At 38.9% G+C, this 20,913-nt stretch overlaps 1 protein-coding gene and 3 non-coding genes across 4 annotated transcripts; all 4 read left to right on the top strand.

Moving 5' to 3' along the window:
• Positions 1-1,464: 1,464 nt before the first annotated feature.
• Positions 1,465-19,604, top strand: LOC113007144 (uncharacterized). The gene is made up of 7 exons (XM_080290032.1): positions 1,465-1,986; positions 2,227-2,325; positions 15,639-15,746; positions 15,982-16,148; positions 16,271-16,469; positions 16,569-16,659; positions 19,116-19,604. The coding sequence occupies exons 1-7, from the start codon at positions 1,465-1,467 to the stop codon at positions 19,316-19,318; spliced, it is 1,389 nt and encodes a 462-aa protein (XP_080146158.1). The 3' UTR covers positions 19,319-19,604.
• LOC113037053 (U2 spliceosomal RNA) lies at positions 10,577-10,766 on the top strand. The gene has a single exon (XR_003274558.2). It is a non-coding gene; the product is annotated as a U2 spliceosomal RNA (small nuclear RNA).
• On the top strand, positions 11,358-11,545 carry LOC145420757 (U2 spliceosomal RNA). The gene has a single exon (XR_013902076.1). It is a non-coding gene; the product is annotated as a U2 spliceosomal RNA (small nuclear RNA).
• Positions 12,135-12,321, top strand: LOC145420762 (U2 spliceosomal RNA). Its single transcript, XR_013902079.1, has one exon. It is a non-coding gene; the product is annotated as a U2 spliceosomal RNA (small nuclear RNA).
• Positions 19,605-20,913: the final 1,309 nt, after the last annotated feature.

Raw genomic sequence — 20,913 nt, 5'->3', positions numbered from 1 at the left:
GCACAGGATAAGACCTTTAAAAATGTTTTGAAGGATTTTAATTGGATGCATTTACACAAAAGGTTACCCGTGAGGATCACCATGTATGCACATAACTTGGGAAAACAGAAAAAGTGTCCGAGGGACAACTGCGTAGAAGAGGAAACAATAGAACACGTACTTTGGGGATGCGAATACGCAAAAAAGGTATGGGAAAGGGTAAAGGGGAAGTATAAAGGTTTGGGCACGGTGACTTATGAAGAGATTACCCTTTTCAGGGCTAACAGCATAGAAAAAGAGAGATATAAAATACGATGTATGTTGTTAACAATTGTAAAAATGAAATTGTGGAAGGCAAGACAGAGTTGTATAATGGGAGGATATAAAGAGGGGGAAATAGGTACGACTAAAGCTGTAGAGAGGGAATTCGAAAAGACATACTGGCATGAACTACAAAAATGGGGAATAGACACGATCAAGGATAGATGGAAAGATTTCCCTTCCTTCTTTACTGCGAAGGCACCTAAAAAGTGGTGGTAGGTAAAGAGTAAGGAAGGGAGAAAGGGAAAAGGAGCAATGAAAAGCAATAAGTTATATGAATATGTTACATGAAAATGATTGGTTTGCGATGAATGAATGTGGGAAAGAAATGAAATGTAAATATGTCTTTGTAATGGAAATGGAAAAAGTTTTTTGAATTGTTGTGGAAAGAAAATAAAAGAAGTAAAAAAAAAAAAAATCTGTTCTTATCAGTGATAAGGCGAGAAGCAATGCAGGATGGCGGCGGCGTCGGCCAATTTTCATGAGAGAAATACATGGATGCAAGGTACAAGAAATACTTTGAGATTCGAGTTGATGGAGAAAGAGGACGAGATTCATGACAGAATTAACTTCGGACGAAGGATCCTTTACGAGGCTTTAAAGATAAAGCCTGAGGAAATCTACTGCCTCCAGCAGAGTACGGCAAGTAAACATTATGATGTAACCTTTTGCACGGGAGAATGTGCGGAGGAGGTGAGAAGGAGATTTCACGGAGAAGAAAACGAAGAACTAAAGAAATATACGGTAACTCCTTTGTACAGAAATGATTATAGGATTTTAACGATCCATATGTATAACCCTTGGGTTTCGGAAGAGACAATTAAGTACTTCTTAGGAAGGTACGTCACAGTACTACCAGGAGTGCGCAAAATAAAGGATGGCTTAGGACTATGGACCGGAAAAAGACAATTCCGAGTCAAATTAAATGTGGATACGTCTACCGAGGACGGATATTGCCATCCACCCGCGGTATTCTCCATAGGAGCAGATAGGGGTTTCCTAGTGTATGCTGGGCAGCCCCAAGCGTGCAGAAAATGTGGCAGTACCGGACATAATGCGGACAGGTGTGAACAAATGAGGTGCAGGAGTTGCGGGAAGATAGGCCACATAACTAAAGACTGTAAGGAACCTAGAAAATGTCATTTGTGCGATTCAGAGACCCATATGGCAAGAGACTGTACTAGGCCAAGGTCATATTCTGAAGCGGCAGGAAATGAACATTACAGAAAATCGGATGCAGAAGCTGATATCGGAAAAAGAACACAGGAGGCGTCAACGGCTGCCGAAGATCACCTTAACGAGGAGAGAGCTGGGAGCAAGGAAGGCGGAGTAGAGCAGAGGAATAAGGAGGAAGGAACATTACGTGAATCGGACGCCGAGAGAGAGAAACAAGCAGAGGACGGACAGGTGTGGGCAGTAGTAGCGAAGCCGCGGAGAAAATCAGCAAAGAGGCGGAGAAAGGTGAGCTCAGGTGCTTCTCCAGAAGAGACAAAAACGGAAAATAAAGAGGATAGGGAGGAACGGATCGAGCAGGTGGAAAATACGGAGGGACATGTTTTGAGGGGTACACAGACTGAATGCATGCATACCCCCTTAAGCGACTTCACTAGTGATGGGGATACGGGGGAAGAGGCTGAAAGCGAAGAAAAATCGGAAGATTCCTTTATTAAGAACTTATTGGCGCAGGTTAATATGAAGAGTTAAAAATGGGGATACTGAAATAAAACTCCTATGGTTTTGATTTGTTTTGGTTTTGTTTTTGAGACCCTTTTTTTTTTTTTTTTTTTTTTTTTTTGATTTATGTTTTAAGACATGGGAAACTTTCGAATAATAACATTAAATGTAAGGGGACTTAGGAATGCTCGGAAAAGAAAAATGGTTTATGAATTTTTGTTGTATTATAATTTTGATGTCTGCTTGTTGCAGGAAGTACATTTAAAAGATGAGGGGGATGTTGACCTCTTTACGAAGGAATGGAGAGGAGGTGAATCGGTCTGGAGTATAGGGGGAGTACATGGGACTGGGGTAGGAGTGTTATGTGGGAATAAAAGTATACGAATAAAGGACAGTTATACTTTAATACAGGGAAGGGTTATGGTTGTAGATGTGGAAAAAAGTGGGACACAAAACCGTATAATAAATGTGTATGCATATGTGGATCCCAAATTAAGAAGAGAACTTCTTTCAAAAATGGACACTTGTTTTATGACAAGGAAAAATATTTTTGTGGGAGGGGATTTCAACTGTTCACTGGAGAAAATAAAAACTTCGCTCCCTTTTAAGACCTTTATAAAAAAATACGGTTTAATAGATGTAATGGCCACACTACAAGGGAAAAGAGTGGGGTACACATGGAAGAACACAAGAGGGATGGAAAGTAGATTAGATTACATCTTGATAGAGAAAAAGTGTAAAATAAAACAAGGGAAAATAATACCGGCTTTGTTCACAGATCATCAAATGATAGTGGTGGATTTGGAGATAGAAGGAATAGATTATGGAAAAGGATACTGGAAACTGAATAACGAAGTACTTATGGAAAAAGAATATAAGGAAAGGTTTGCAGAGCTCTTCCCTTTATGGGAGGAGATGGAAAGCTTATATATAAATAAACTGGATTGGTGGGAGGATGTAAAAAACAAAATAAAAAAGTTTACGGTGGATTATTTTACGGAAAGGTCCAGCGTAAGGAAAGAGGAATTTCGTATATTGCAAAAAGAAATAGAATATACTTATACACTACAAAATGAAAAAGGAAACAACAAAAACATGGACGAGAAAATGGAAAGTTTAAGATTGAAGCAGGAAGAACTACTTGAAAGGAAGGCAAGGGCTGAAACATATAAGATAAAGCAGGAGGAGTATGAGGAGAACGAGAAATGTTCGGCCTTTTTCTTTAAAAAGATGAAAAGTAAGGAAAAAAAGGGAGTTATAATAAAATTAGAGAAGGATGGGAAAATGATAGAAGGGAAGGAAAATATGCTTAAAACGGCGAAGGAGTATTATGAGGCCTTGTTTAGAAAAGAAAAATTAGAGGGAGAAAAAGGGGATTTTTTCTTAAAGAAAATAAAAAAGAGATTAACGGGAGAAGAAAGCGACAGTTTAGAAGGGGAAGTTACAATAGGGGAGGCATATAAAGTATTAAAAGGAATGAAGGCAAACAAAGTGCCAGGGATAGATGGATTAACAAAGGAATTTTACGAAACTTTTTGGGGAATGGTGGGGAAACATTTGTTGGGAGTTTTTAAGGAAATCATGGAGGGAAAGGAGATGACAGAGAGTATGAAGACGGGTGTGGTTTCTATTCTATTCAAGAAAGGTAACCCACAACAACTTGATAATTATAGACCGTTAACTATGCTATGTGTGGATTATAAGATCCTGAGTAGGATATTGGCAAATAGACTCGCGGGAGTAATGATGCAAATAGTGGAGAAGGATCAGACGTGTGGGGTCAGGGGGAGGCAAATGTCTTGGAACGTGCAACTACACAGAGACATACTCACATACGTTAGAGATAGAAATTTGCCAGCACTATGTGTGAGCCTAGATCAACAAAAGGCCTTTGATAGGGTAGATTATGATTTTTTGTGGAGGGTAATGCAGTATATGGGCTTGGGAGAGAAATTTAAAAAATGGGTAAAAAATTTATACAACGGCATAAGTCTGAAAATAAAAGTAAATGGATTCCTTACAGGAAAAGTGTATCAAACAAAGGGTTTGAGGCAAGGATGTCCATTATCTGTTGTTCTTTATGTACTGTATGTTGAACCTTTGGCTTGCGCAATAAGGGAAAGCCAGAGAGTAAAAGGGATTCCGATGCCGCGGGGGGAAGTTTTAAAGATATCGCAGTATGCGGACGATACAGTATTATATCTGGCAGATGATGATAGTTTAAAGGCTGCGATAGAAATTTTAGATATTTATGAAAAAGCGACTGGATCAAAGATAAATAAAGAGAAGTCGATGTATAAATATCTGGGGACATGGGAGGGTAGAAGAGATAATATCTGTGATTTTACTTTGTGCCAAGGCCCAATGAATATTTTAGGAATCACCTTTGGAAATAAGGAAGGAGATGAGCTTAGCAATTGGAAAAAAAGGTTAAGTGCGGTAGAAAAGAAGCTGGGCCTTTGGAAAGCAAGGAAATTAACAATTACGGGGAAGGTTCTGCTTATAAAGAGTGAGGTGGTGCCGAAGTTATTACATCTGGCCTATGTGTTTTCGATGCCTCAGATCTACAGAGCGCAAATAACCAGAGCGATATTTAAATTTATTTGGGGGGGTTATGAGTATGTCAAAAGAACGCAAATGTATCAAGAAATTGAAGATGGTGGGAAAGGGGTACCAAATGTCCCTTTGAAGTTAGATACAATGTTTTATGCAAATGTATGCAAGCTATTGAAACAGAACTATGTCCATAAATGTCAAATATTGTTATGGTTTTGGTTAGCGATTCCATACCGTTTTTTGATAGGGTGGGAAAATAAGGGACCAAAGGCGGAAACTAGACCAAAATATTTTCAGAGGATGCTGGGATGGGGAAAGAAACATGCTGAATGTAAAGAGGTGGATACCGTACTAAACCATAAACTTTTATATAAGAAAATGGTATGGAAAGCTAATTATAACCAGGTACCGGTGAGTCCAGAAGTGTGGAAATGTGCACAGGATAAGACCTTTAAAAATGTTTTGAAGGATTTTAATTGGATGCATTTACACAAAAGGTTACCCGTGAGGATCATCATGTATGCACATAACTTGGGAAAACAGAAAAAGTGTCCGAGGGACAACTGCGTAGAAGAGGAAACAATAGAACACGTACTTTGGGGATGCGAATACGCAAAAAAGGTATGGGAAAGGGTAAAGGGGAAGTATAAAGGTTTGGGCACGGTGACTTATGAAGAGATTACCCTTTTCAGGGCTAACAGCATAGAAAAAGAGAGATACAAAATACGTTGTATGTTGTTAACAATTGTAAAAATGAAATTGTGGAAGGCAAGACAGAGTTGTATAACGGGAGGATATAAAGAGGGGGAAATAGGTACGACTAAAGCTGTAGAGAGGGAATTTGAAAAGACATACTGGCATGAACTACAAAAATGGGGAATAGACACGATCAAGGATAGATGGAAAGATTTCCCTTCCTTCTTTACTGCGAAGGCACCTAAAAAGTGGTGGTAGGTAAAGAGTAAGGAAGGGAGAAAGGGAAAAGGAGCAATGAAAAGCAATAAGTTATATGAATATGTTACATGAAAATGATTGGTTTGTGATGAATGAATGTGGGAAAGAAATGAAATGTAAATATGTCTTTGTAATGGAAATGGAAAAAGTTTTTTGAATTGTTGTGGAAAGAAAATAAAAGAAGTAAAAAAAAAAAAAAAAATCTGTTCTTATCAGTTACAAGGCGAGAAGCAATGTAGGATGGCGGCGACGTCGGCCAATTTTTCGGAGAGGAATACATTGTCGTATGGAACGAGGAATACCTTGAGATTCGAACTAATGGATAAAGAAAAGGATTTCCATGACAGAATTAATTTCGGACGAAGGATCCTTTATGATGCATTGAAGGTACAACCAGAGGAAATCTACTGCCTCCAGCAAAGCACGGCAACTAAGCACTATGACGTGACTTTTTGCACGGGAGAGTACGCGGAGGAGGTGAGAAAGAGATGTGGTACAGAAGAAAATGAAGAACTAAAAAAATATATGGTAACCCCGTTATACAGGAACGACTATAGGATTTTAACGGTGTACATGTATAATCCCTGGGTTACAGAAGAGACCATTAAGTACTTCCTGGGGCGGTACGTTACAGTGCTCCCAGGGGTACGAAAAATAAAGGACGGGCTAGGCCTATGGACTGGAAAAAGACAGTTTCGGGTAAAACTTAAAATGGATATGACAACGGAAGATGGATACTGCCACCCGCCTGCAGTGTTTTCCATCGGAGCAGACAGAGGTTTTTTGGTGTATGCAGGACAGCCACAAGCATGCAGAAAATGCGGCAGTACGGGACATAATGCAGACAATTGTGAGCAGGTGAGGTGTAGGAGCTGCGGGAAAAATGGCCATATCACAAGAGACTGCAAAGAGCCTAGAAGGTGTCACTTATGTGGCTCAGATACACATATGGCAAGAGATTGCACTAGGCCCAGATCATATTCGGAAGCAGCTAAAGCAGGGACCGAGGTAGAGCGGTATGAAGAAACGGATATAGGAACAAATATTGGGGAAAGCGCACAAGAGGCGCCACCAGCAGAAAGGAATCAGACTAATGAGGAAGAAGAGGGGGGGGAGAGGATGGGGCCGAACAAGGAAAAGAAGAAGGCGATAAGATGGGGGAGAAAAATGGGGAGAAGCAGTGCGAAGAAGGACAAATATGGGAAGTGGCAGCTAAGCCACGAAGAAAGTCGGCCAAAAGGCGTAGGAAAGTGAGCTCGGGAGTCCCTCCAGGAGAGACTAATTTGAAAGAAGGTAAAGGAGAGCGGATGGAAGAGGGAGGGGAGATGGGAGCGTATGTGTTGAGAGGGACGCAGACTGAATGTATGCACACACCAATGAGTGATTTAACGAGTGATGGAGACGTTGAAGAAGAAGAAGTAGAAAGTGAAGAAAAATCGGAAGATTCATTTATAAAAAATTTGCTGGCGCAAGTCAACATGGACTAATAAGGGAGGGGAAAATGGACGACAGAGGTTTTTCTTTTTTTTCTTTTTCGGCTCTAATTTTGTAAAGTTTTCCTTTTTTTCAGGGGATATGAAGATCAAAAAGACAACTAGGAGATGGTATCTGTTTTTTCTTTTGTTTCTTTGTTATAAAATTATTAAGTGCCCTCTGCTTAGGTGTATAGATACCCCTTTTTTTACTACAAAATGGTGAGGTTCCGAATAATTACGTTAAATGTAAGGGGGTTAAAAAATGCCAGAAAAAGACAAATGGTATATGAATTTCTGTTGTTTTATAATTTTGATGTATGTTTATTACAGGAGGTACATTTGAAGGACGAGAAGGATGTTGTTATTTTTTCGGAGCAGTGGAGGGGGGGTGAATCGGCATGGAGTATAGGAGGAGTATATGGGACAGGGGTGGGAGTGTTGTGTGGAAATAAAAGTATAAAAATAAAAGAAAGTTATACGGTGATACAGGGAAGAGTGATGGTGGTAGATGTAGAAAAAAACGGGGTTCAAAGCCGGATAATAAATGTGTATGCACATGTGGATCCAAAACAAAGAAGAGAACTCCTTTTGTCGATGGACACTTGTTTTATTACAAGGAAAAATATTATAGTGGGAGGGGATTTTAATGTATCTTTAGAAAAAGAAAAATTTTCTCTCCCATTAAAGACATTTATAAGACAATACGGGTTAACGGATGTTATGGGCAGACTTCTGGGGAAAAAAGTAGGGTATACATGGAGGAATACAAGGGGGGTACAGAGTAGGTTGGACTATATTTTGATAGATAAAAAGTGTAAAATTAAAGGGGGAAAAACGATTCCGGTTCTACTCACGGATCACCAGGCGGTAGAGGTGGATTTGGAGATAGAAGGGATGGAATACGGGAAGGGATATTGGAAATTAAATAATGAGGTGTTAAAGGAAAAAGATTATAGGGATAAATTTTTAGAGATCTTTCCTTTATGGGTGAAAGTAAAAGAACTTTATGGAAAAAAGGGGATTGGTGGGAGGATGTAAAATGCAAGATAAAAAAATTTACGATAGAATATTGTACAGATAGATCTAAACGTAGAAAAGAAGAATTTAATATGTTACAAAAAGAGATAGAACATATTTATGTTATACAAAAGGAGGGGAAGGAAAAAAATGTAGATTTGAAAATTGAAGACTTAAAGGTGAGGCAAGAAGAGTTATTAGAGAGGAAGGCAAGAGCAGAAACATATAAATTAAAACAGAAAGAGTATGAGGAAGATGAAAGGTGTTCCGCATATTTTTTTAAAAAGATGAAAAGTAGGGATAAAAGGGGGGTTATAGAGAAATTGGAAAAGGATGGGAAGGAGATTATAGGGAGGGAAAGCATGTTGGGGGTAGTAAAAGAATATTACGAGGATTTATTTAGAAAAGAAAAAGTAGGGACAGAAAAAAGAGATGTTCTTTTGGGGTCATTAAAGAGGAGATTAGTAGAGGAAGATAGGGAGTTTCTGGAAAGGGAAATAACGATGGAAGAGGCATATAAGGTGGTAAAGGGAATGAAGGTAAATAGGGTACCAGGAATAGATGGATTAACGAAAGAATTTTATGAGGTATTTTGGGGAGTGATAGGGTTACATTTGTTGGAGGTCTTTAAAGAAATATTAGAGGGGGAAGAGATGGCGGAGAGTATGAGGACGGGTGTGATTTCGTTATTATTTAAGAAAGGGAATCCTCATTTACTTGAGAATTATAGACCTCTCACTATGTTATGTGTAGATTATAAGATTTTAAGTAAGATAATTGCAAATAGATTGGTAGGGGTAATGTCGGATATAGTGGGAAGTGATCAAACGTGTGGGGTGAAGGGGAGACAAATTTCATGGAATATACAATTACATAGAGACATACTTGCATATGTAAAGGATAGAAAAATGGCGGCAATCTGTGTAAGTTTAGACCAACAAAAGGCATTTGATAGGCTAGATTACGAAATTTTGTGGGAGGTAATGACTAAGATGGGCTTGGGAAAACAATTTATAAGGTGGGTGAGGATCCTTTATAAAGAGATATATTCAAAAATCAAATTGAACGGGTTCCTCACGGAAAAAGTTCATCAAGCGAGGGGGTTGAGACAAGGGTGCCCGTTATCGGTGGTACTCTATGTATTATATGTTGAACCATTGGCTTGTGCGATTCGGGAGAATAAAAGAGTGAGGGGGATAATGATGCCGGGGGGGGAATGTTTGAAAATATCTCAATATGCGGATGATACTATACTATATTTAGCGGACGACGACAGTTTAAGAGAAGTTGTGGAAATATTAAAAATATATGAAGAAGTTACAGGATCAAAAATAAATAAGGAAAAGACAAAATATAAGTACTTGGGGACGTGGGAAGGGAGAAGGGAAAATATTTGTGATTATACTTTGTGTGAAGGTCCTATGGACATTCTAGGAATTTCTTTTGGGAATAAGGAGGGCGATGCTATTTGGAACTGGAAGGGGAAGATGGCAGAGGTGGAAAGGAAATTACGACTATGGAAAATGAGGAAGCTTACAATTACTGGGAAGGTGTTAGTGATAAAGAGTGAGGTGGTGCCGAAATTATTGTATCTAGGCTATGTGTTCCCGATGCCACAAGTATTTAGAGCACAAATAACGAGGGGAATATTTAACTTTATATGGGGAGGTTACGAGTACGTAAAGAGAGTACAAATGTATCAGGAGGTTGCCGATGGGGGAAAAGGGGTACCGAACATTCCGTTAAAGTTAGATACGATTTTTTATGCAAATGTGTGTACGCTGTTAAAGAAGCCATATATTCATAAATGTCAGATATTGTTATGGTTCTGGTTAGCTATTCCATACCGGTTTTTAATTGGGTGGGAAAATCAGGGGCCGAAGGCAGAGACAAGACCAGAATACTTTCAGAGGATGGTTAAGTGGGGAAAGAGACATATAGAGTGCAGGGAGGTGGATACAATACAAAATCATAAACTTCTGTATAAAAAACTGGTGAGGAATGCTAACTACAACCAGGGGATAGTGAGTTCGGAAGTTTGGGAATACGCACAGGATAAGAGTTATAAGAATGTTTTGAAAGATTTTAATTGGATGCACCTACATAGGAAATTACCTGTAAGGACTACGATGTATGCACATAATTTGGGGAAGTTAAAAGAATGTCCGAGGGATAATTGCACAGAGGAAGAAACGATTGAACACGTCCTATGGGGGTGCAAATATGCAAAAAAGGTATGGGCTGGAATGAAGAGGAGGTATAAGGGACTAGAGGCTTTGACATATGAGGAAATAACTTATCTTAGGCCTAAGGATAAAAAGAAGGAGGAAAATAAAATACGTTGTATGTTGTTATCAATTACAAAACTTAAGATATGGAGGGCAAGACAGGGGTATATAAAGGGGGGGTATGAATGGAAAGAGATGGGAACAATAAAGGATATAGAGAGGGAATTTGAGGGGATATATCGGCATGAATTACAAAGATGGGGAATAGACACGATTAAGGACAGGTGGAAGGATTATTATGAATGATGTAAAAGATGTTTTTGTGAAATATGAAAAGTATTCAATGGAATGTTGAGCAAATGGAAATGTAAGATGGTGTTGTAAGTAAAAATAAAAAAGAAAAAAAAAATCTGTTCTTATCAGTTTAATATCTGATACGTCCCCTACCCGGGGACCATATATTAAATTGATTTTTGGAGCAGGGAGATGGAATAGGGGCTTGCTCCGTCCACTCCACGCATCGACCTGGTATTGCAGTATTTCTAGGAACGGTGCACCCCCTGAAGCTGTGAAAAACAAATGGCATTTGACTCAACAGTTTGTGCAAAGAAATTTCTTATACGCTAGATATATGCGTGCGTCTGCATATCTGGACATTGTCTTCGTGTAATCTTCCAAGGTTAGTCAGACTGAAATCTTGCGACTTAATATTTGTGAATGACTTACATTTAACTATTACCACAATTACTAAATCCTGCCACTTGGACTGACACGTGGCTGGACACACACTTTCTATGGGAAATCAAAAAAATATGTCGTTTTGAACTGCAGTTACACTATTCTGGCTCCAATCCTGCAGTTACCTCTGTTGTCCACTAGAGACCAATAGAAGTCTTTAAAAACCGGAGGCTGCCATCTACAAGGACTCATGTTGATTATAGGTTTAACTCTTCTCTTTCTCTACATACTGCAGCTTTCTGTCCTCTGTGGCTGTAAATTACATCGTTTGAAAAAAAAAAAACCCCACACAATTTTTTTCTTGGCTTTTTAGCTAAAATCACCTGTATTGTCTGTTGTTTCCATTTGTGGATGGTTAATAGTGCAGAAGATTGTTTTTCTGTTTTCAGGATTACATGAAAACGTTTTGGAACAGATCATTTTTGTATATAATAAAAAAGAAAAAAAAAATCTGTTCTTATCAGTTTAATATCTGATACGTCCCCTACCCGGGGACCATATATTAAATTGATTTTTGGAGCAGGGAGATGGAATAGGGGCTTGCTCCGTCCACTCCACGCATCGACCTGGTATTGCAGTATTTCTAGGAACGGTGCACCCCCTGAAACTGTGAAAAACAAATGGCATTTGACTCAACAGTTTGTGCAAAGAAATTTCTTATACGCTAGATATATGTGTGCGTCTGCATATCTGGACATTGTCTTCGTGTAATCTTCCAAGGTTAGTCAGACTGAAATGTTGCGACTTAATATTTGTGAATGACTTACATTTAACTATTACCAGAATTACTAAATCCTGCCACTTGGACTGACACGTGGCTGGACACACACTTTCTATGGGAAATCAAAAAAATATGTCGTTTTGAACTGCAGTTACACTATTCTGGCTCCAATCCTGCAGTTACCTCTGTTGTCCACTAGAGACCAATAGAAGTCTTTAAAAACCGGAGGCTGCCATCTACAAGGACTCATGTTGATTATAGGTTTAACTCTTCTCTTTCTCTACATACTGCAGCTTTCTGTCCTCTGTGGCTGTAAATTACATCGTTTGAAAAAAAAAACCCCCACACAATTTTTTCTTGGCTTTTTAGCTAAAATCACCTGTATTGTCTGTTGTTTCCATTTGTGGATGGTTAATAGTGCAGAAGATTGTTTTTCTGTTTTCAGGATTACATGAAAACATTTTGGAACAGATCATTTTTGTATATAATAAAAAAGAAAAAAAAATCTGTTCTTATCAGTTTAATGTCTGATACGTCCCCTACCCGGGGACCATATATTAAATTGATTTTTGGAGCAGGGAGATGGAATAGGGGCTTGCTCCGTCCACTCCACGCATCGACCTGGTATTGCAGTATTTCTAGGAACGGTGCACCCCCTGAAACTGTGAAAAACAAATGGCATTTGACTCAACAGTTTGTGCAAAGAAATTTCTTATACGCTAGATATATGCGTGCGTCTGCATATCTGGACATTGTCTTCGTGTAATCTTCCAAGGTTAGTCAGACTGAAATCTTGCGACTTAATATTTGTGAATGACTTACATTTAACTATTACCAGAATTACTAAATCCTGCCACTTGGACTGACACGTGGCTGGACACACACTTTCTATGGGAAATCAAAAAAATATGTCGTTTTGAACTGCAGTTACACTATTCTGGCTCCAATCCTGCAGTTACCTCTGTTGTCCACTAGAGACCAATAGAAGTCTTTAAAAACCGGAGGCTGCCATCTACAAGGACTCATGTTGATTATAGGTTTAACTCTTCTCTTTCTCTACATACTGCAGCTTTCTGTCCTCTGTGGCTGTAAATTACATCGTTTGAAAAAAAAAAACCCCACACAATTTTTTCTTGGCTTTTTAGCTAAAATCACCTGTATTGTCTGTTGTTTCCATTTGTGGATGGTTAATAGTGCAGAAGATTGTTTTTCTGTTTTCAGGATTACATGAAAACATTTTGGAACAGATCATTTTTGTATATAATAAATCTTAGGATAGTATTGGTTTTGATGATTTATAAAACAGCTGTGTGCCGTAGCCCTGGTAGTGTGGATCCTTAGTGTGTAAAGAGTAGATACCTCATGTAATATGTGTGAATGAAAATCCATGGACTTTATAAGAGTCCTCCATTTATGGCTATGATCCTAACAAACAAGATTAATACGTTTCTTTCTCCTACCAATCTTCCTGTTTCCTAAAGGAACACGCATGCACAATATATATGCACCAGGATGCAGTGGCGTGTCTAGAAAATTTTTGTTGGGGGGGCCAGGTAGGGGCACAGATTTGGAGAAGGGTGGCAGATGTAATTGGCAGATAATGTTAAAAACAATTCTACCAACCGTTCACCATAATTCAATAACCCTGTAAACCTAATAACCGTAACCTTATTAGAATGAGATTTTAACCACTACGGTGCAAAGTGTTTAGATACTGTGTTGATTAAGTACAAGAGATACAATCAGTCAGTGTTTATTCAGCATTCAAGGACATCAATATTTGCATAGTATTTTTACTGACATGTAGTGCACATGTGTTTTGGGCAAAAACATTTTTGAATATTAAAATACGAACATTTTTAACATACAATTGGCAAATTAGCCAATTCCAATGCAAAACCAATGCCTGTTAAAAAAAAAAAAGAAGATAATCTTCTCACAAACTGGTGTTTGATTTTGAAACAGGAAAAAAGTGGAGAAACAACTGAAAAGACTAACATTTGAATAAAACCTGAAAGCAAGTAAATACTTTATATGCTGCCTTACTTTGGTAATATTGAGAACAACACTGGCTGATGATGAAATGCAGTCAGCTGGCATGGTGACACTGCCAGTATTAACCTGCAGGGCTGGACTGGGACAAAAAATTGGGCATTTTCACTACAGATTGGCCCACCAGGTATTAAAGCCATAAAGCCTTTGAATGAAAACAAATGCTGTTGTGACAGTGATGTACAGTCTTTTTGGTATATGTATAATTTCCATACATTTTACGTCAGATAAAAACTTTCTTCACAAGATTCAGATAATTATTTAATAAAAGCTAGATATTTTAAATGAGAATAAAAAAGAAAAGTATTTCTTTGTGCCCACCTTTCCCTGTTAATGCCCTACCTGGCCCCCTGGCAACACTTTGCTAGACCCGCCCCTGCACAGTTACCAGCTGTCAGGTACATAAAAAAAGGATCCTGGTGTTATTTATCTCTCAGAAACAGTTCATAACTTCAACTCATTCCTGTCACCTAAAAGGTAAACCTGTTTCTCCATCACCTGTTCAGCTCTGATGATTCAGTAAGGACATCTCCTGGTTTCATCTTCATGTTTCCCTCTCACCACATATCCAAACCGACATCATGACCAGCAGCTTTACAGCTTTACAGCTGTGGCTCCAGCAAACATTCTAACTAAATAAATTCTAACAACAGCTGATCAAGCTTAAACGTGCTGCTGCTGTTTAGCGCGACATCTGCTGGTTTCCTCTTTCTGGCTCAAAGTGGGTGATAAACAAACAAGAGAGACGATCAGCTGATCATTGATCAGTTTCATGATTGAAGTAGCAACAGGAGAGAGAGGAGAGATAATGAGAGGAGAAGAGGCAGCTGTGCAGCGTAAAGACAGAATAACTCCAGTTTTGTGTCTTTTTCCATCCTAGCTGAAGTCCGGGACAAACTGCGTCTCTTCTCAGCTCAATACCAAACGCGTAATATTTTCTCTGAATGAGGGACCATTCCATTTTTTAAGGAGCTGTTGGCAACTCTACTAACTAACCTTATGAATAAAATAAAGTTCACTATCAGTAACATCATAGCAACCGAACATCTGTATAAACTTGTCATGCTAGCTCACACAGTATGAGGTATTGTAACTGACTGTAAAAAGTCAGCACAACGAAAATAAACTCCACCTAAACTTGGCTTATATCTGACCCAGATAGACTGCAGGTCATAACTTCTTACCTGAAGTTCAGTTCACCTGACACTCGGACTGGTGGCCGCCTCGGGGCTCTCCTCCTGCTTCCCCTTCCCTCATCCACCTGCTGGCCTCTGTGGAAGCCCTGCCATAGCCACCACCAAACAACTGAGTTATTTTTACACATCGACCTGCATCTTATAACTCATAACTCTTATGTTAAGTGGGGGAACTTGCACAATCGGTGGCTAACTAAATACTTTTTTGCCCCACTGTACACTCACTGGCCAAATTTTTGTTAGATACACCTGTTGAGCTGCTCATTAGGTCAAATACCTAATCAGCCTATCACATAGCAGCAGCTCAGTGCATTTAGGCATGTATACATTAATAAGATGACCTGCTGAAGGTCAAAGGGGATTTAAATGACTTTGAACATGCATTGTTGTTTGTGTCGGACAGGCTTGTCTGAGTATTTCAGAAACTGTACAACCATCTAACCGGTTTATAGAAAATGGTCTGAAATGGAGGAAATCTCCTGTGAGCAGCACTTCTCTGGGAAAAAATCACTTGTTGGTGCCAAAGATCAAAAGCGGAATGAGCAGATTACTTACAGCTGTAAGGAAAGCAACATGAACTCAAATACCCACTTACTTCAACCAAGTTATCAAGAAGAGCACCGCTGAAAGCACAATACGTTGAACCTCGAAGCTGATGGCCTAGTGTCACCTGCTGGATAGAGGTGAAAACACAAAGCAAACAATGTCTCTTTCATCTGTTTCACAGCATGCACGGGAACTGGAAACTCGCCGAAGGGAGGCAGAGGAGAGAGAGCGGAGGAAGCAGAGGGAGGTGCAGCTGGAACTGGAAAGACAGCTGAAAGAGGCTGTGATGGTAAAAAAAAAAGTTTTCCACTTGACACCAATTATGTACAGAGTCTTTTCTCCTTGACTTTGATCTTTGAGAACTCCAGCAAAATGTTGACTGTCATTATAAAATTCACACCTAGTCTTTAATGATTTGGAAAAATGGTTATGACAGTCCAGGAAAAGGTAATTCAGGAATAGGTCAGTTTATACCGCTCTGTTGGTGCATCTGTTTATGTAGCTGTGTGTGTGTGTGTGCATAGATAAAAGACAGCATGCAGGCTGAGATGCAGGTGAAGGAAAAGGAGGCTGAACAACAGAAGAAGAGGATCAGGGAGCTGGAGCTGACACAGCAGCAGCTGGAAGTTGCCCTTAATATGGAGATCCAGGCTCGGCTGGAGGAGGAGAGGGCCAGACTGGAGCTTGAGCGGTAACAATGGATTTCTAACTCTTATTATGGCCCTTTATTATTTTATTTGTGATGGAGATCTGAGATATCCATGAGAAGTATTAACATTTTCAGTTGCTTCTTCCCTTTTTCCCCTCCTTCAGGTTGCTGCAGGCTGAAGATGAAAAGAGGAAACATTTCCAGCTCCTCCAGGAGCAGCAACGTACAATGCAAAACCTCAGCCCCATACAGGAGCTGTCAGATGGCAGTCCCGATGAGGACACCCCCTCAGCCCTCAACTCTGCCTCTCAGGAGCTCCAGGATCTGCAGGCATCTCGCCAAAGAAGTCACCAGCGTCTGGAGGTGAACAAGTTTGTTTTGACTGGCTTTGTGAGCAGCATCTTATTTAGTGCTCTTCTAAAACAACACTGATGAAGATGCCTGCATGATTTTTGTTTCCAGGAGGTTCAGGAGAGGCTGAGGAATGCCAGTCAACAGGTACGGCACTGGAACATCCAGCTGAACCGACTGATGACCCCCATTACTCCTGCAGGTGCGGTATTCACTTTGCCTCTTTGCAGCACAGACTTCTGGAACACAGTGTTAGTATAGTTAATAACAGTGTAGACCAGGGGTGTCAAACTCAAATACACAGTGGGCCAAAATTCAAAACTGGATCAAAGTCGCGGGCTAACTTTAATATTTATTGAAATATATTTATTCCTCCAGATATAAGAATGAATCTTTTCTTATGGACTCAAACACATTTTGCTGAAAAACTGAATATGGAACAAGCAAAGCTTAATACTAAACAATATATATTAGCTGTATAATACCAGTAGGCCAGCTCTAATAGTAATTTGGTATGGCTTCGCGGGCCAAATGTAATTAGGTTGCGGGCCAAATTTGGCCAGAGTTTGACACCTATGGTGTAGACCATATAATCTGTCAGATAATTGCATTAAAATGCTACAAAAGGCACCTACCCCCAAACATGTCAAGAGATTCATTCAGTGACTTGAATGAAAGAATCTGACTCACCTCAAGTTAATTAAAATTAAAAATAAATCTTATTATGATTTAAACACGGAAATCTTAAAACGAAAAATAACCGCATGCACAGTTGTTACAGGCTGCAAACATGTTTTATACTGCTTTGAAGTCTGGGACAGCATCATAAGAGGCATAACTGATCTCACCATAGTCCCATGAAGACTCAAGATGAGTGTTTTCACGACTGCCATCTTGGTGTTTTGAAATCAGGCATGATGAATGAAGGGAAGAACTGTCTGTTAAGGTTCTCAGTCGTTCAGGTCATCGTAGTCTAAGGAGCTTGGAAAGAAAAGCATCTGGACTTCTTTAAGTTTCTTGAAGAGCATTTCACCTCTCATTCAAGAAGCTTCTTCAGTTCTCTGAAGAAATTCTGAACTGAAGAAGCTTCTCAGATGAGAAGTGAAACATCTTCAAGAAACTTAAAGAAGTCCAGATGCTTTTCTTTCCAAGCTCCTTAGACTGTAGTTAAACTTCACACACTGGACTTGTCAGTCACACATCCTTCGCCAGTAGGCATTCCCAGAATGATCTTTCCCCTTCTGACGCTTAGAATGACCAAATATGTGCAAAATGGACAATTCCACATGCCACCATGTCAGTCTTTTATTAAATATGACATGAAACAAATGACTGAGCCATTAAATTTGTCACAAAGGTGTTCACCTAATTCCAGGCAAATGGAATAGACTTCTATGGGACCATAAGTCTTTTTGCACTTTGACATTTGTTTTACTTTTCAGATCTGTAACCTATAACTTTTATACTGTATGTGTTTTGATCATAGGAGTCTACGGGGACTTACTTACTTTTAGCACGTTTAGCAGTTGATGTTGGCTTCTTTTTTCAGTACTGGAGCTTCCTGCTCATTGAAGACTTTTCTAAAAGGAAATGCTTAATCCAAAATGGCGTTTTAAGGGCTTGGATTAATGTCAATTTCAGCAAATATTCTTTCTTATGTTAAAAGAACATGGATCTCTGTCAGTGATAACTTCTGACTTTATAACTCAAATTTTAAGAGAGAGCTTCACTGCTAAGCTCTCATCTGTGTGGGTGTCACGGTTCGCTTGAGGACTCACACGCAGGACTCAGAGGCACAGTCTGTATTTATTACAGTTCCACCAGGTGTATATACAAACAGTGCAGGGGATAGTGCTATATACAAAGCGGTGACAGGGAAAAGGCTCTGGGGAAATCCAGGTAGGGAAAAGACACTTGCTCCTCTTCTGACTCTCTCTCCAAACACCGCTCGGGGGATGCAGAGTCGGGTCCAGGGGATCTATGTACAGAAGGAAACACACGTTAGAGGTTTTGCACAGGGAAGCAAAAGAGAACTTGCTCAGAGCCGGGCTGCACTGACGCGAGTCACACACAACGATCCAGTGATGAGTAGAAGCCACTCCCTGGCTTAAATGCTGGCTGCACTGATGAGGCCCAGGTGTTTCCTCCTCAGAGGGGCGTGGGCCGAGGGCGTGAACCCACCATGAGTTCCGCCCTGGCGAGAGAGAGAGAGAGAACACTACTAGTCAGCGGCCTGCTGATCCCCTGGCCGTGACAGTGGGGTTCAAATCCCTTATTCAGATTAAGATTTTATGTGACATTACATTGGCAAAAATTAAATTTACTTGAATAATGTGAGTATTGGAGTAAGTACTTGAGTAGTTTTTGAATAACTTTAATTTTGTAATGTGCATATTTTATGAATAATGATGTTTCAATACTTTAATCTACTGAATAAGTAAGAATTAGACTTAATAATCTTTTTACTTTAAAAAGGGAAATTGTGTACAATCTTTTATTCTCCAAAATGCACATAATAAAAATGTTTTGGGGAATGTATATGCTTTTTAAAAACCAATTGCTTCTTACTTGATGCATGCTATAACTTTCAGCAAAACTGAACTAAAATTTGTTAACAAGCTTACCAAATAAGAAATGTTTTGTGAATTTTCTTTGCAGAGCGACTGGAAAGCCGGCTGTTATCAAAGCCCACATGCCCTAAAAAGGAGGACGCGCTGGCCAGTAATGAGTTCATCACTAAGTTTAAGATAAGAGTTGATCAGAATAGAGGCGATGATGAAAGTCTGGAGCATCAGTTGGAGGCTGCCAACCTGTCTGATGAATCGTTCGAGGCCCAGACAGAAGTCAACGGACAAATATGATCACAGACATTTTAAAAACGCGAGTTGAGAGTTAAGGGGGAAAATATTGTAATAAGTATATATTTGAATTGCACACTAAGATATAAAGTGATGGCAGCGAGCACAGTGTTGCAGGATTTAATTAAAAACACATCTGACTAAGACCAACTGAAATTTAGAGTTGTGTATAATAAAGTTTATTCATGATTAATAAAACAAATCTGTAATAATTTTCTTTCTCTTTTGTCCATCTGAATCTCGCTACAGCTTAAATAAAAGAAAAGAATGTGTTTTGAATATATTAAACTATTCTCTCTTTTTCTTTCTTTCTTTTTTTCTTGGTGGGTTTTCTTTTGCAATCAAACGCAACATTATACAATTATATAGTATAGTAAGAAATATCCTTTAACTTAATTTAGTATTTGTTTTTTCATTTTTGTTTTTATTGTTTCCCCTTCAGTTTTGTGCTCATAACATGTTCTAATCTGACATATTATGCAGTAAATTATTTTTGCAATAACTTAACAGGCCATTGTGGGAGCCAACATTCACTTATCAAAGACATATTTGTATATTCTGTGGGCTGCTTTATGGTTGTGTCATTTAGAAACATAAGCCACAACAGACTTCCACTGGAGAGTACTTAAAAATGTATTTTTATGTAAAGATATTTTAATAACTACTATATTAAGGGAGAACCTATTGTTACATGGATTAATTGTACAAACTGTAGAGAAATAAGTTTAAGCGTGCAACTTTTTATTCATTTTTAACTGTATTAATGTTTTTATGTTAATACAGCCGCCTCATATCTGTTTCCTCAGTGTTTTTTAAACCATGTACTCCATCTATGAGTAAGAACATGAATAAATTCCTTTCCAAATTTGTAGTTCTTTTTTCCAACACACAGATGAAGGTATTCTTTTGCACCAAGGCGTTAAAGAAATGCTAAGAAAAAATGAAAATACTACGTTGCAACCTGTGTGTGTGTGTGTGTGTTTATATATCTGTATCTATATAGATATAGATATATATGTGTATTCGTACCCTTTTTTCATCATCTAGTTTCCTGTGCCAGATCTTCTACTGATCCACTGAGGCAGACATGTAAAAAACATGAACTAAAGCATATTTCTGTATATAAACAGGACTTTAAATCTTTATCAACAGCTACTTTAGAGGAAATTCTTCAATAAACTGCAACCAAAGGCTCAACTCAGAGGACAAAACCCAACCTGTTATAAATAGTGTGACACCAAACTTTCTCTTGTGTAAAGTTACAAATAGGAGTAATTATCCACAGAAGCTTTTATACATAATGAAGTTATAATTCGTCCTGTAGAAATTGTACATTTAAGCTATATAGTTCCCTCTGTGATAACTCTGCTATGAATGCCTCTTATTAACTTTTATGCTTTTACAACCCACTATGAGCAAACACTCAGCAACAGTGGGAAGGAAAAACTCCCTTCTTGAAGGAAAAAACCTCTGGTAGAACCTGGAAATCTGTCTAAACTAGTTGGGGGTTAGAGCAACAGATGCAAGTCTTCAGATCATTTGCAGTGTGACTGTCTTTGTGCACACTTTAACCTGATTCAGTTTTCTTATTTGTCAAA

This window comes from Astatotilapia calliptera, chromosome 15 (genome assembly GCF_964374335.1).
Source record: "Astatotilapia calliptera chromosome 15, fAstCal68.1, whole genome shotgun sequence".
Classification (NCBI taxonomy): domain Eukaryota; kingdom Metazoa; phylum Chordata; class Actinopteri; order Cichliformes; family Cichlidae; genus Astatotilapia; species Astatotilapia calliptera.
The sequence above is the reverse complement of the archived record's forward strand: the minus strand, read 5'-3'. Positions and strand labels throughout refer to the sequence as shown.